A 16,916-nucleotide genomic window follows, 5' to 3' on the forward strand; every position below is an offset into this window, starting at 1 on the left:
AGTTGATAGTCTCCCTTAAGTTAGACGTTTTTGATATTTACGGTACTGCTGAGAGGCGGTATTGCCGAAATAATTACACTTGTCACTGCGGTATCGCAAGAGTGACATAGCAGAATTGCTTTTCACAAAAATGTTACAATGGATATAGATAGAGGTGCATGCTGTATTGTTTAGTTTAAATTATGTTATTACAAAATTAGTTTAGAATATCCTACAAATTCTTAATTAGTAGTGTAGTAAGCAAAAGGCATATTGTCTAAGGCTAAAATTAAAAAAAAGAACCAATAGATGTTCTAAATTGCTTTTACGACAGAAGAAAACATTAAAAGTCAGCGAATTTGTGCGCTTTAGGTTGCTTTTACTGGCTTTTTGAGATGTTCCGAGAAGTTAAACATTTGTGTATCTGACATTGTTTTTCAAGATTTTTATAGAGCTACATTCGTTAAAGGGAACAAGACTGTATAAGCAGTATATTCTGGCTTACCAAATTTGATTGTTTATTTTTCCACACGGAGATCGAAACCCTGTCACTGTCGGACGCTTAACTAAAGTCCAAAATGCCGTGGCCTCAGCCATAATCAGCATGTATCATAGTCAGAACATGAACAAATATGTCTATGATTCAAAAACGTCTTTAGGTGTGATATTGTATTCAATTTGTTGGCATTTGTTCAATTCATTGAAAAGGCACGTACTACCTTTTCCTCGATCGATAAACCTTAAATCATTATTTGCTCACTGAAGGTTTAAAATGACAAATAACGCACACAACGATTTTCTATTTGATAAAGGTGATATTATTATAGCAAAGGCTTTCAAATATTAATTTCCTTAGTGCTTGTTATGTTACAGTGGTGATATAATTTTGTAATGTAAGAAAAGGATTGGTTTATTCATTTGTGTTAGTTCTCTTGTCAATTGTCTCTTTATTTCATAAAACAGACTCGAAATTAACGATCGTTTCTTTGCGTACTGGATTGATTTATAAAGGTAAACATTTTAAGATATATTTGTCATATTATTTATGAGCAGGTGAAAGCGTCCAGTCTGCAGGATATTTTCATTGCATCAATTTACAAACCAGTATATATTGTTAGACTTTCCCCAAATGATATGAACGATAAGCTAGATGCTACCACTAGAACGGAAACATTGCAGCCTATCCTACATTCAGAATATATGAAACTTGATCGTAGTGTATGAAACCGACATTTTACCTGGCAAGATGCCATCAAACCTAGATACAATTATGTTTTGCAATATTGATAGTTTGAGAGCATAATTTAATACGTGGTTGCATAACATTATTTTTACATTATAAATTATGGCATTTTGAATTGTTTTACTAAACGAAATATACATTGATTATAGTCCTCAATTGAGATGCGAGGCAAAAGAAGGAATATACGTATGGATATATTTCATTCATGTAAGTATGTTAAGAGTTCTTAAACATTTGTCATAGCATAACAAACTGTCTTATTAAGTAGGTATGTTTGATGCTTAAAAAGCCTTTATTCATTGATAGTTTCTAATTTTATTCTCAAATTGTCAAGCATTTTGCCATCCCTGATATTACCATATATTACAATATACATTAATGAAGCATCAAAAATGCCGTTACTAGCTCCACCTTGACTACAGCCGGAAGCGATATACACTTCCCCTGTGTATAACATGTATTCAAAAGATAGGTTGCGAAACACGACGTGAACTGTGTACTTGTTTGTGTAAAAGGATGAAGTTATGGCTAAAGTGTGTACTCAGTCTGGCTGATAATCACACAAATAGCTCGTGCTATCGTGCATGCCATTTTTATCATGTACAAGGTACACATACATGGATTACGAAGATCACAAAAAGTGTCCACACGTAAACGCACCCTTAGAAATAGAGTTTTGCAGCCCCTGTTGTATTGAGAAAATTGCTGTCGGTTTCTATATAGAAGCAATAAAAAGCCTTACTTACACGCTGTGACGACAAGGCGGCTAGATAATCATGCGAAACATTGAACTCATATATGTAAGTTTTCAGATGATATGCATAAGTTTGATCAAGTATGTGATATTATGTTTGAGATTTGACATCATGATAAGTGTTGACAAATTTACTAAATTCGTAATGACAATTGATGTTTCTCTTGCACGGTCATTTGTTTCATTTCCTAAATCCGGAATAAGGTTCACTTTAAAGACAAATTCAGCATGAACGTATGAGAGATCTTCCTAGCATGCTACGGTTTAGAGGTGCTTGTGAATTTTGCGTTAAATACTAAATGTTTTTGAAATGGTTTTAACTCAAGTTAAAATTCAAATCCGTGAAATCAAACTACTTTTTTATGTTTATTTAAATTGTTCCGATAATCACAAAATGGCATACGCCATCAGGCGATAAAAGTTTGACTTTTTCATGCACGTCAGCTGATAAATAGTTTTTGTGTCATTTTTATAGGTATCCTAAGTGTTATTTTTATCTATCTCGCTAGCGGTTTAACGAGACATAATTGTCACAATGGCGTTTCCGTGTATGTGCGAGCGTCCATCCATCCGGACTGAATTTGTCCGGGCTGTCTCTGGACCATGCATCATAGGATTTTCAAAAAACTTGCCATGAAGATTAACCATAATGAGGCGGATTGTCGCGCACAAGACCCAGATCTCTACAGCAAAGGTCAAGGTCAAGGCTGGAGGTCAAAGGTTAAAATTGTCCTTGTATAGGCTGTATTGTCACTATGCGCTATAGGATTTTCATAAAATTTGCCAAGCAAGTCCATCATGATGAGACGGCGTGTCGCGCACAAGACACCTTAAAGGTCATGGTTAAGGTCAGAGGTCAAAGGTGAAATGATCCTTGTCCGGACTGTATCCTGACAATGCATTATAGCATGAAAAAACAACCTGCCATGAATGATCATTATGAGGAGGCGGCCTGTCATAGAAAAGACCCAGGTCTGTACCTCAAAAAACAAGGTCACATTTAAATGTAAAATTGAGTACAGTTGAAAGGAATGGTCTGAATTGAGCTTAATGCGGGCTTTATCTTTACCATGCATTTAAGGATTAAAAACACACTTTCCATTGAGGTTCACCGTGCTGCGGAGGTTTGACACCATGTTTCTTTGTGTTTCAATTGCAGGAAAGAACATTGTGCCAGTGTGAAAGGATCTTTAAACGGGCTCGACTTTTGCGCACATTTCTGGAACACAATATCAACGACGTCATTTTTGAAAATGACATTACGTTCGCAAATTTCCTATAAATCTTTTCAAGGAATATAATAAAAAGAGACACAAGTTTAGTTCTGTGTAAGATCGCAATAAATTTCAACTTGTAAACTCTAATAGAAAATATTTCACCCGTAGCAATACCACTCTAGGTTTTTGATAACATAATTTGATTATATTAAATATCAGGGTAGTATCAAACTCTGTGTATCGAAATCTGGTATTCACATAAGCGCTGCTTTGCTTAATGATAAATCTCTCAAACCCGACGGAAAGCATATATTTAAGAACATAATTATATTTATATTTCGTCTAGTGACGTCCGGCACTTTGTGATCAACGCCCGTGACAGGAACACTTGACATTGAGCCACCAACGAGGGGGCACATAGCCATGTCAAAATAGATGTGTAGATGACATTTGTTCTTGGAAATTATTAGGTAAGCAGATAATACTCCCATTAGCGTAATACCTATAATGCACGTTATTCTTTTATTGTGGACTTACGTAAATGTATGACGCCGTGTAAGGTGACTCTAAATAAAAACGGTGTCTCAATTTTCACATCGACTGTTATTAAAACGGCTCCCTTACATCAGCTGACAATACGAGCTCAATCTGTGGCAATTCAAGCCGACTATATGCCTTTTCCTACCCATCGTCATTCTACCAATATAGATATAAATCCTGTCCTTACTACCAAACGTATGGCAATGCAGACAAATTTAAACTGTTAAGTTGTCGAGAAAGCTCAGCTAACACCTTTGATTAAAGGTTTAGTTACATGTATGAATCGACCGGACACCTACTTATGGCTACCAGAAATGCTACGTCTAACGACAACCACTGCTTACTAGAGTTCAAAAATGAGTAGTAAGTTTAGCTGAAGAAAATATTTCTCGCTGGTTTACAACAAGTGTTGCTTAATTAATATCCGATTAGAACAACATGTTCAAGAGTGATGGCTGACTGTTCCTGTGAGTGTCAGTAGCTAGTTAGACGCACATTACCGAAAGTACATGTTGCAGACTAGTTGTCGGAATTCGTACGGAACTCTGCAACCTTTCAAGTTATCAAAATCCTGCATGCATGAATAGTGAAATGTATGAAAGATTATCGCAGTATTCAACAATCTATGAAAATTCTATTTTATCACCATCATCCCATTTAACAACTGCAGACGAATGTTGATGATGTCATTTCTGTTTCTCTGCTGTACTTCAAATAAAGAAGGATACCACATTATTAATACTTGATGTCCATAGATCTCAAGAAAGCTTCTGTTTGGGGACAATACGTCATGCTCTCTTCTCTTTCAAACACATGTTTTTTTTTCATTCTCATTTTACAATCATTTCAACGCCGGCCGCGGCTTTAAGGTGGAACGCGACTATGATTTGTTTTCGAGTTACTGTCTGAAAATTGGTATACGAAAAGCAGAGCATATGCCTAATTAGGGACTGTTTTTACATTTTCAATATTCGGAAGAGTTTTGAAACTATGACTCCTCAAAATATACCACTGACGTCAATTTTGAGACGTCGTTCCAGCTACAATTACCGATAGTTTCACCAATTCTTCGTTGACCGCTAAGAAATTTAAACCTCAAGTGCGTCTTGTGAAAACGTTCACGCACATATATTTTTCGTTCTCTTGTTTTACGTTATTTATTTAAAATTCGTCTTTAACCCTTTTCTTGATATCAGGCGATTTGTAATAAAACATTGAATACATGTATTTAAAAAAATCCAAAATTAAAAGAGCAGTTTTTTCAAGAATTAAAGAAAGGCGCCCTTTTTTCAGCGAAACACGACGCAGTTTTCCCCGCGAAAAATGACGTTATAGACGAATTTAGAAACAATAACGTTCAACAAGAGAAAGAAAAATATATGAGCGTAAACGTTTTTGCAAGACGTACTTGACGTTGAAAATTTATAGCTGTAAACGAAGAATTGATGAAAATATCGGTTATTGTAGCTGGAACGCAAAAATATGACAGACGTCTCAAAATTGACGTCAGTGGCATATTTTGAAAACTCGTAGATTCAAAACTGTTCCGAATATTTAAAAAGTAAAAACAGTCCCTAACCGGGCATATGCTCTTCTATTTGTATACCAATTTTCAGACAGTAACTCGAAAAAAAATTCATAGTCGCCTTCCACCTTAAATAGTGAGTTTAGCTGCAAACTCGCTCGAATCAGTTAGCGAATTCGAACACAAAACATCCGACTTCTATGAGGACCTTGTTGCGATATTTTGCCGCAACATGTTAAAATTAGCCATTCAGTTGACGAAGCGAATTGTTGTCGAGCGATTACTACCGCTATCAGAATGGTTGTTTCAGTTGTTGATGTTTTACGAACTTTTGGTTAATTTTCGGAGGCCAAGCATTTATTTATCTCCGATGGATTGCCATGTTTATTAACTCTGAAAAACAACAGGCGACCAGTGGTTGTCGGAAGTAGGCGATCAGCCATGGCCCATCAAGTTGGTCTTGCTCTTTACAAAATATAAGCATATACATCAATAGAGAGCTAGCACGCATTTAACCCGTAAAAATGAAAGCTTTAGATAATAAAAGGATAAAATGAGTTACACTGGTTACATGGGATACAGCATATCGCGTATATCCTAAACGAAGGTAATAGTATTGATGAACTTTGTGAAATTCCGGCCTAAAAAGCATGTATTTAAGGTGATTGTTGTTCACTACTACATGTTATAACAATATCTAACTGCAGCCCGTGTAATCGTACCATTGGAAGGTTGTAAGATAAATGTTTAGTTCAGCCTACAATTTTTGTTACAAATAGTGTGTTGTTTTAATGAAAAAATATATTTATATGTAGACGATGCACATTGTACAAGGTATGTCTGTCTGTCTGTTACAGCATGTTTTATGAGCCGAGTTAAGGGCTTATATGCAATACATATAATTAATTTAGGTTTTATAAAAAACAATGCAAACAAAGCACTTTCTTGTTGGCATCTTTTGAAAGGTATTTAAAGGCTGATTATCAATATGTATAACATTAAATATTTATGAATAAATCGTAACATTACGCATATTTGCTTTTCATTTCGTCTGAATATGTTTGCAAAAGGCTACAGAAACAAGCTCAGTAGCAAAACGTTTAAACATAAAACCCGGTTTAGTGGCACTGGGTAAACGCCAAAGACGTAGTAGAACAGCTCAAAACTCCACAAACAAAAAAAGTTTCGATAAAATGATCAATTTCTCTAAACTTTGAAGGCGATAATTTAGTTTAATATTTTATTTAGTTATATTTTCATTTTCGGCACAAACAACCCTTTCAAATGGTACCAACAAATAAGGAGTAAGTAGACATGCTCTATCTGTAATCCCGTACATTGATTTAATGAAACGATATACTTTTGGCTCTGTAAATTGTCAGTTACAAAAGCATTTACTTATTTTCCATAAGCATTCGTATCGCTGCCTCGATCGGCTATTTAGCAGAAAGGTCATCTGCGTTTCACCTGATTTGCAAGGTTGTAATTTAAGTTAGGCAAGTGTGTTGTGTTTGAAACCTGGGACCGATAATAACTTAACATTTATGGCCTAAGAATAATTGTTTATTTTCAGATATCATGTCTGTTTATTAATATGGCTGACGATGAATGTGCAAGCACATTACTCAATGCCGATAATATTGAAAAGTTGGTTCAGACGTATACAACAACGTTTGTTAAAGAAACAATGAATGATTTTCATGCTCACTTTATATCAAAACTTGGAAGGGAATGCAATCAGTGCACAACTGAGGAGATTCTTCATTCAACTTGTCCAAATAATGTTTGCCATGAAATACGAGATGCTATACAAAAACATCATAGAACCAGATCTCCAGCATGGAACAATACCAACGCAGAATGGTGGTGCACATATTACTGGCAGGTCGTGAAATGTTTTCTACCGGAGAACATACACTTCGCTAATGTTAAATCAGCAGAAGAGACTAGCCTATTCGGACTACTGCACATTATATATAACTGCACACAGTTTAACATTAATCAAAAAGAGTTAAACGACATTTGGCAGGTAATAGTTTTATATAGTTTTTTATATCATACAATATTAAAACAAGCATTAGTACGGAATTCTCAGTTAGGATCTTTTATTAGTATATCTTAGCCATGAACATTCTGAAACCTGTTAATGTTCCTCATTTTATAAAGAGAATGGTCAACAGAGTTTTACGTTAATGCACTATAACGAACTTCAAAAAGAAGAACCAAACTTGTCTTAAAGAATATCGTACATTGCACGCCACCAGTGATGCCTTCGCACGTTGTCTAAACATTCCCCTGAGTTTATTGCATTAGGTATACTTTTTATTTGTTCGTTTTAGCTGCTTTCGTCCATATCAGAAGAGGAAGATCCAAAGCTGTTTTCTATGAGTAAATATGAGATAGACGAGTACATTGACTGTTTGCAATCGTTTTTGGAAACGATAACACCGGTGGAAAAACACGACATTATAGCTAATCAGGTAGGACATTGTTATCATTTTATGTGTTTTCACTTTTATATTCAAGATCTTTGTGAATATTGCTTTAGAAAAATACAATGCATAACAAACTAATGAAACCTGCCAGCAAGGTGACTATGATAACTAGATAAAGAACAAAATGCGAAACTAACGACACAGGCGCCCGTTTCATTCTAGATCATAGACGTAAAGGGTATCTCGTTTAAAAATATTGCCAATATCAAAAGTGACGACAATACAGATCACTAATTATTATTAAGATCCTTTAATGACGTGAGCCACAGGCAAGACCAAAATGATACGTTAATAGTAAAGCATTACCGTCAGTATATTTGTTATTCGTGGTAATCATAGTCGTAGTAATAAAATACTCTGCTTCTTTATAAGTTCTTTTTATCCACAGGTTAGTCTTGTTTTTTATCACGATTAGCATTGTTTACCTCAACAGGACTCATTTTTGCTCATGACCGCTTATTAACTAAAGTAATAAAAAATATATGTATTATTTAAAAATGCATTTATACATTTTTTGTACATGACCACTGGAGTAACACGTGGTCCCAAATTAAATTGAACAAATAAGATGATCACAAAAATCGTCACTTCGGCGGCAAAAGAAGGGTTATACTCACTGTTGCTGATACTATATAATAAAAGTATAGTACCCACAGTATAACACTATTTACTTTATACGTATTTATCTGAGGTTTTTTCGTTAACGCCGGACACTCGTTATGGATTAAATTATTTTCGTATTTTGTCTGAACTCAAAATATATTACAAAAACACATACAAAGCAATGATTACGCTGGTAAATGCATCATTTGTTATAAGTTTCGAACGTTTTGTTTTTTTCTTTAACAGGATTTATGAACATATTTCATAGGAAGTACACTGTCTGAACAAAATATTTACGAGTACACTGCCTGGACGATTGCTGAACGTTTTCTTGTTTGCTGCATTTCTCATCAATACATATATAAAAACATATTTGCAGATTGTGTCAGCACAACAAGGATTTATATCCGACTAGACTAAGTGCATGATTGTAAAGTCTTAAAGTGTTTCGGGATAAAGATTGAGGGAAAGGTTTCATTATATTTGGTTGTCATATTCTTTTTATTCATACGTTTAGTTGTAAATTATAAAATTCTACATTATTCGTAAATAACACCTTTAATGGTGTCTACTCCTAACGTTAACTTAATGTAGTATAAATCTTACAATGTCGTAAGTTAATTTGTCAACGAGTCAGGCCTTGGTTCATATGTCTCAGTACGTCATTTAAAAATATTTTACTGTAAATTGAGGTCTGTTAATGAAAACAAATATCAACCGAAGCCATATTGAATTAATCAATTTTACGCTTTATTATGATTAAGTCAATCCTCTGTGTTTTATATCTTTGTTTAACAAGGGACATATCAAATAAATGAGTTCATGCATTTAAGGGTCAATGGGCCGTTATACAAAATCATTTTATATTACGATTTTATGCTTTTCCTAAATTAAACAGTTTTATTACACGGATGTTAGGTGTAACACTCGATGCATATTCTACAAATCAAAATTTCAAAAATGTATATAGCGACATGATTTTTTATGATTATATAATGAAGCCCTAGATAAAAATCATTAAACCCATATTTCAACATGAATCGTATTATATTGGATGCGTCAAAAAGAGTCGTCATAGTCGATTCATCGGGGGAAAGAGCAATATACACCCCACTGCTTTTGCCATAAACGGAAAGCATTTTTATTCCGAGCTAAATGAAGTGTCCAACTGGAGTGAAACATTATAATTTATATTACCAGTACCGTATCCTATGATAACACCATTTAGTTCCTCGCTTTACAAAGCATCACCACAAGAAAATGCGTATTAAGAAAGCTCGCCAGCAAGGATGCGTTTTGAACTGTCTGATAATATAAAGTATTTAGATTATAAGTAGAATTCTAAAGGCTACCCAAACTTGACGTATTAGAATTAGACATTGAAATCTGTTTCGAAACCTCAAATATTTAACTTACAATGAACTAGACACACTAAACAATCATTTATTTTGCGACTTAACAAGAAATCCATCAGACATCTTTATTGCATGATTTTTGGCTGATGCCGAATGTAGTAGATCCCTCAACTGAAGTTGTATCGCTTCACGTTTTTCAAAAATTATTCTTGTCTTCTTACAGATATTAGTGGTCAAGGAACACCCAACATTTTTCGAACGGACTACTCATTTCACTATAATTGAAGCAATACAGATCATTTCAGATCTAAAGGAAGGTTTTTCCACCTATTTTACTGAAGTACCTTCCAGACAGTTTCGAAGAAGTGTTTCTTCGGGCGAACCCTTTGTAAAAGAAACCACCGCCGACGCTCTAGAAAAGATACACTTAAAACTGAAAACTTCAGAAAAGTCATCGCTAAAACAAATTGAGCTAAAAGGGAACGAAATTTCACAAACTTTGTACCAAACATTGCAAAAAGCTGAAGGGGAACGCAAAGCAGCACACCACAGACTCACAATTGATTATCAATCACTCTCAGCGGAACAGGGCTGTTTAAGAGAACGATTGGAAATGTGTGAAAGTAAATTTTCCGACTTATCATTAGCAAAGGTGACAGACAAGAGACGGAAATTTGTCTTAGACAGCCATATCTTGCCTTCACACCCTGCTGTAGCAGGTAAGAGATTAGTCGCTATTTAAATCAAAGTTGCCCGTGTCTTTATATAGATTATCGCTGATTTTTGAAATTGCTATCTCTATCTCAGTTTAAATTGGCTAATGAGGATGTAATGAAACATATTTAATGTGAATTCGAATTCATTAGATCATTTTTATAATAAGTATCTGTAAAATATTGAAAACATGTTAAAAAAATTAATCTTTTAATCTGATATGAGAAAGCAACTGTCCTTCTTTTCAGACTGGACAAGAAAAATATGTGTAGCAGGCATATCACGACGAGAATTGAAACCGCCAGGTATTTTTTAAGAATCAGTCAAATTTGAAAACGCCAAACAAATTAAATCACCAGTCATATCGATATTATTACTCTGATAAGAACAGTCAATGACATCTGCGATGACAACACTGTATACACAATGTACTGAAAACAAATATGAATACACTGACCTTATAACCATAGCTACAAATACAGATATTTATTAATAACACACTGTTGTATTTGATGGCTAAAGCTATAACTAAAGTCGCAGTTGTAATTTATGATTGCTGTTTATCTAAAGATACAACTGAAAAATTACTACATCAATTTAATTACAACATCAGCTTAACTAAAGTTAAACGTTTACAAACGCAGCTATTAAATGTTTTTTTTTGTTTTTGCTATTGTCAAAATTACAACTTTTGCCACTTGATACGCCATATATTATTGAAACCACCGGGTTATATAAGTACACTTAATATATCTATTGCAATTTAATTAAATCGTCCAAACCTGCTTCGCCTTAAGCTCAAAATTCTTGATTGATATTCAAAGAAGTTTTTTTTGTATTTAATATGTTAGACCTCGTAAAATTTGAAATATGAACTAGATGTGATAAAACTATTAAAGTAAAACATTAACGATTTGCAACTTAGTATTATAGATATATATATATATATATTATACGTGCTTTTCAGATATCAGACGAACATGCTCGGAATCAAATCTTTCAAATTTGCAAAGACTGCTTCAAAAAGGTAATGTATCCACAATACAATAGCAAAAGTTAAAGTATGAATAGCAAAAACGGAACTTAGCGATGTATTGTTAAGCAAAAAGCTTTTAGCAACGGAAATTGGAGTATATTTTGATATATATTTCTATATTTATTTCAGTTAAACCGCCTCTTAAGTATTAATGTAGTTACATAGCTGAATGTTTTGGATCGTGTTATTATACTAAGCAACTATTAATATCTCTTTTTTGTACAACATATTTTGATCAGCAAAGTTGTTCCTTTGTCATTGTTGTACATGTGGTTGTTAGTGTTTATAATACAAGTTCAACGACTTTAGTCATGATTAATTCTTTAATTGTAGAAACCGTAGACATTTGTAAGATTTCAAACAAACAAAGACTTAATGCTTCATTGTATGAAGAGGATCTTTGTTCAATGAGAAAAGAAACGCAAGAAATATGTCAGAGAATAAAGTCACTGGGTCCAAATATTCTTGATGTTTATGCTGCATATAAATATCCAAAGTGCGAACCGCCCTCTGTTGCGTTCATTGTTACTGTGAAGAATAATAATGTAAATTTAAAACATTTGTCGCAATACAACATCGTAAAGCGCACAGTACATTGTTATAGCAATGAGGGAAGGGATGTTTTATACTCTGAATGCAACAAGCAATATCGAGTGAAAGCTAAAGACGAACAAAGGCTTAAAGCGTCAATAGAAAGAAACGAAACTCTGCTTATGCAGAGACATAGATACTTAAACATGGTCAGCGGAAGTGCAGTTAGGTCAAAAGGTTACAAAGACAAACACCTTATCGAACCAACCGTATGTCTAGTTTTGTACGTTCACGCGAAAGGGTATGTTCCCATTGACGAAACACCCTTTCGGAACAATTACGATGACATTCCTGTTGACGTGAGGGAGGGTGGGTGTTGGAGGTTAAGCAATCCAATCAACATTGGCGAATTTATTCAACGAGACGGAGTTGATAAGGTCGGAAGCATTGGAGGTTTCTTTGAACTACCCTCTGTTGGTCTTTGTGGAATTACCTCCGCTCATGTTCTTCTAAATGATCAGGAGTTCATGCAATGTAAACAGGAAAGGCGTTTTACTGCAACAGGCTCTCAACAAGAGTTTCGAATACATTCCTCGGGCAATGAAGATATTGGTCGACTTATTTCTGCCATGTATGAGGAAGGAAATGATCGTGAAACTGGGTTTGAGGTCGCCATTTTTCACATTGAGCGTCCTTTTCCGTTTGAAGGAGTTGGTACCTCATTTCAAGGACGAAATCTTGAGGGTAAGATATTTTCAAATGACTATTAGCATAAATTACAGACAATATGCATTGGGTGCATTATATGTTAAAATGTAATCTTTGCCTTGAAATTGAAAAATCATATGTTTATGTTTTTAAGGAGATAGTCAACATACAGTAGAGTACTCTTTTGAATCTGGACAGATATTGGAGAACAGACATTTTTATCCGGATTATAAATGTTGCAAATATGGCATGTCGTCTGGGTTTACAATAGGTGAACTTATCAGTGCTAGTGATGGTGTGGGTTGTTTATCCATCCAAGAAATGACCTTTGACAAATTGCCACCAATTGTTTTGCGCAAACAGTACGAAGTTAAAGCATTTTCAGAAGACGAAACGTTTGCAACTTTTGGGGATTCAGGAGCCTTAGTTTTTTGTTGGCGAGACTCCAGAGAATTAGTTTGTATAGGGATGATAGTTGCGTGCACATCCCAACATACAACTGTCGTTTCCCCGATCGCTCCTTTTTTAAAACAGTTAGGAATTTCTAAAATGAAAATTTTTAAAAAAGTGAAAAATGAGCGACTGATTGAAACATTATGTACTGAAGTTAAAACATTGAACGAAAAAGTAAATCAGATACATTTAGGTATCAATGCACTTTTACAGCGTAATCCTCATCAGAATGCAGCCTCAGAAAATAGAACTTCAGAACAGACGGACAACGATGACTCTGGGATGGTAGTTGAATGATAAGGTATTGCTCCCCAAGCAAAGGACAGAATCACACTCATTTCGAAATGAAATCTGATAAACGGTTATTTTTAAGGAGTTATAAATCGAAAAAATTATATCGTAAATTTATTTATAGACATGCTAAGCGACAATGTTTTTTTATTATAACAAAACAGTTCAGGGATGGAGTTGAACCAATTATAAATCATTCTGATACAATTATATGGCTGAAATTTCATAATACATTATTTTAAAGAGCATAAGATATTTATGTATGTGGACTTTTGGGGTGATGATTCGCCTATAAACAATACTGCTTATGTTATTGACATTGAAGAAAATGATCTGTTTTATTATAATTGTATTGGCTATGTAATTGCATGCATTGATTTAAACAATAGATTTAGAATTAAAAAAGAACTAAGTATTAAACTATAGATGAAATTGTTTAATTGACAATCTTAATTATAATTTTGATTGTAGCCCTGACAGGTCTTTAATCGACAGATAAAATAGTAGTCAAGGGTCAAATTGTTAGATTTTGTTTCAGAATGAAGCTTTCGTATTATTTAAGGCCGTATTAGTAACATTTTTTTACAACTTTTAAAGATACAAATAGTCTAAAAGCCAAGACTATGACTAAAAACTGTAAATTATGTGTTTGTTACCTGCAATAATGCAGCAAAGTATTTTGGGTTCACTAAGAGTTAGAACGAATGCATTTATTTTTGTAAAATATTATTTAGAGTGAAAACTTATGTCTGAAATTCAAGTGTTTATGAGGAATAAGGCCACAAACGTACACAGATAAGTGCGTTTTGTACAACATTGGGTCACGGTTGTTTATTTAATATTATTTAAAATAAAACAATATATCTGCTAGCTCTGTATGTTTATTTTAAAGGCTGTCGTTGCTTGGTGTATACTGTTGAAAGTATATTAGATATATTTGTTTTCATTATGTTATCGATCATGTTCTGAATTCATCTAAGTAATCAAATGTAGAATTAGTGATTTGTTTGGACAAGAATGGTATGGTGCGTAAGAGGATTGCACAGTGTTAGATGTTTATAGAACTTTCAAGACCAGTTTAGAATATGGAACTTATTTAGGTATCTAAAGGTTGTGTGAGGTTGTGCACGCAAACTGGTTAAAATCCCGCGTAAATTTACATATTACTCACTGTTTCAAGGCGGTACCCTACACTCCTTGATAAACACACCTAGTTTTTAATATAGTATATATGCTGGTTTATTGGTTTGTGCTGTTGTTCCATGTTTCTTGTTTGTGAAATTGTTCTTGTGTTCTATGTCTTTGGCGTTTGCCCTGTGCCATTAAACGTGGTTTATGTTTAAACTTTTCGCTACTGAGCTTGTTTCTGTAGTTTTTCATATATTTAATTCTTAGGAGTTTAAGAGTTTTGTTTTGTAAATTATGAGTATCTATACATCAATATCGTATTCAAGTTGGTAGATATGCAAGAAATAACAAAGCTTGAAACGAAAGATATTGTCTGTGTTGAAATTATATTGATATGGAAGAAGACGTTCACATTTTTGTGTTTGTCCTTCTTTTAACGATATCAAAAATAAAATATATGGAAAAAACGTACAATTGTAACGATCCAAACATAGAATAAAACTGATAAAACTATGATTATTTGTTAAAGAGTCTCATACAGAAATATCGAATATTGTTAATATCGGGAAGGGATTTAACATAACAGGTTCAACTCATAATTGACGTATATTGTTTAACATACGCTGTATCGTAAACTACTGAATTGTGTTTTTTTTTGTGTTTCGCTCTTTTGTATGTAAATATTCGTTCGTCACTTTGTATTTAAAAGGTGACATTTTTCATATTATATATTGTATGTGTTCTAGACATTGTTTAATTTACTAGTCGAAAATTGCATGTCTGTCTGTCTGTAAATTATGACTTGTAGAATAGTATATTGCTGCTCATGGATGTTTTGTTGATAATTGCCCAAAGCGAGCTAAATAAATGCCCGAAGGTGATTCCTTTTTATCCGGACTATTATCAATTTAAAGCCATGTCAATTATTATTTTATCCTAATTAAAATATATGTTCTGCCATTTGGACTTTTTTGTCAGGTGTTTGTAAAATAACATGATATGATTTGTTCTAATAAAACAACAACATGTAATATGTCTGTTGACATTCTGTTTAATATTTGAAAGCGGCTAGGGTCGATCAAACCCAGACACATTTTGTCCGATAGTACATTCTAATCAGACAATTCGCTGGAATGACTAACAATTATCTTCTTTAATCAGAAAAATAAAATAAATAAACTTTTTCAACGGTGTTCACAGCCGTGTGTCATTCACTGACAACAGATGAAAACTTCCTGTAAAGATGTAAAAATCGCTTCCCGATCGATGATTACACTCATTACTGGAACAAAGAGTTTATCATTGACAGAACAGAACAAATTTTTTACACGTAAACATTACAGTTTTTTTGTGTTACATTTACTTATAATTGTATCAACATAACATAACAACTAAACTTTGCAGTGAGCGATTTATATTATGAATAAGTACTATTGCAATTCATCAAGTTAGTATTTTTCATCAGTTTAATATATATCACTGGTTTTCAGATATTTTCGCACAGATCGGTTCATACTTAGCTAAATAATCATTCTGAAGCAATTATATGGCTGACATTTCAATCAAATCGTTTATAACACAGACAAAAAAAAACGTCAAAACTGTCAATCTGTTTGAACGCAGCTTTCAATACTTCCGTTATTTATATCTTCCTAACATATATGCTTCAGATTTATTTTATGTATTGAACAACATGAAAAAGCTAGGTCTATGTCCATCATAACGGTTGATGAATTTGCCTTAACAATATATGTGATGAACACTTAAACATAAGCATAAAGTGATACTCGTCTTCTAATTCATTACAGTAACATGTTTGCCAATAACGCAAGTTTCTTTCTAGTCTGTTCCGGGTCAGCATGCAATCGCTTTAGTACCGAGTATACCTTAATATTGTGTAGGGTTTCATAAGTAGGAAGGCCGTGTCTAACTGCTGCCGCTTTCGGTGGGGAGGGCTAGGTTAAATGACAAACTCGTGTAACTTAACAAGTTTATAACCAGATTTATTGATATTGGCTTGTCTCTGGAGTTACTTACACTATAGAAATAAAGGTGTAGTGGATTTGACCTAATCGACAAAATTCAAAGTTGAACAAGTAATGAGTTGTTCCGCGTCTTCTTATCAACCAGGCTGAGTTTCCCTATCTTATCTTATGTTCTTGGCATCATTTTCCTGTGCTGGCGTCGTTTCGTTGATCCACGATGATGCTCCGGTGATCCGAAATCAATCGTTTGCTCAACCTATTTTGCGTTTTTTTATAGGTTTTGGTGTTCACATACCTTCTTAATGATAAGTTCAGTACGTGCTGCCGCTTTGGGCGGGGATGGTTTGGTAAAATATCAA

General features: G+C 33.9%; 1 protein-coding gene across 4 annotated transcripts; it reads left to right on the forward strand.

Annotated features, from left to right (window-relative positions):
• The first annotated feature begins 762 nt into the window (after nucleotides 1-762).
• Nucleotides 763-15,580, forward strand: LOC128206327 (uncharacterized). 4 transcript variants are annotated; one of them, XM_052908708.1, is made up of 12 exons: nucleotides 763-791; nucleotides 943-990; nucleotides 1,372-1,429; nucleotides 3,136-3,304; nucleotides 3,540-3,663; nucleotides 6,832-7,287; nucleotides 7,598-7,738; nucleotides 9,935-10,430; nucleotides 10,674-10,730; nucleotides 11,393-11,452; nucleotides 11,795-12,736; nucleotides 12,855-15,580. In XM_052908708.1, exons 6-12 carry the CDS (start codon nucleotides 6,853-6,855, stop codon nucleotides 13,448-13,450), a joined length of 2,727 nt encoding a protein of 908 aa, XP_052764668.1. In that variant the 5' UTR covers nucleotides 763-791; nucleotides 943-990; nucleotides 1,372-1,429; nucleotides 3,136-3,304; nucleotides 3,540-3,663; nucleotides 6,832-6,852; the 3' UTR covers nucleotides 13,451-15,580. The 4 variants fall into 4 exon arrangements, with proteins under 4 accessions (XP_052764668.1, XP_052764666.1, XP_052764665.1 ...); XM_052908706.1 differs by lacking the exon at nucleotides 763-791 and adding an exon at nucleotides 2,486-2,948 and having other exon boundaries at nucleotides 809-990; XM_052908705.1 differs by lacking the exon at nucleotides 763-791 and having other exon boundaries at nucleotides 809-990.
• Nucleotides 15,581-16,916: the final 1,336 nt, after the last annotated feature.

Source organism: Mya arenaria, chromosome 10 (genome assembly GCF_026914265.1).
Source record: "Mya arenaria isolate MELC-2E11 chromosome 10, ASM2691426v1".
Lineage (NCBI taxonomy): Eukaryota > Metazoa > Mollusca > Bivalvia > Myida > Myidae > Mya > Mya arenaria.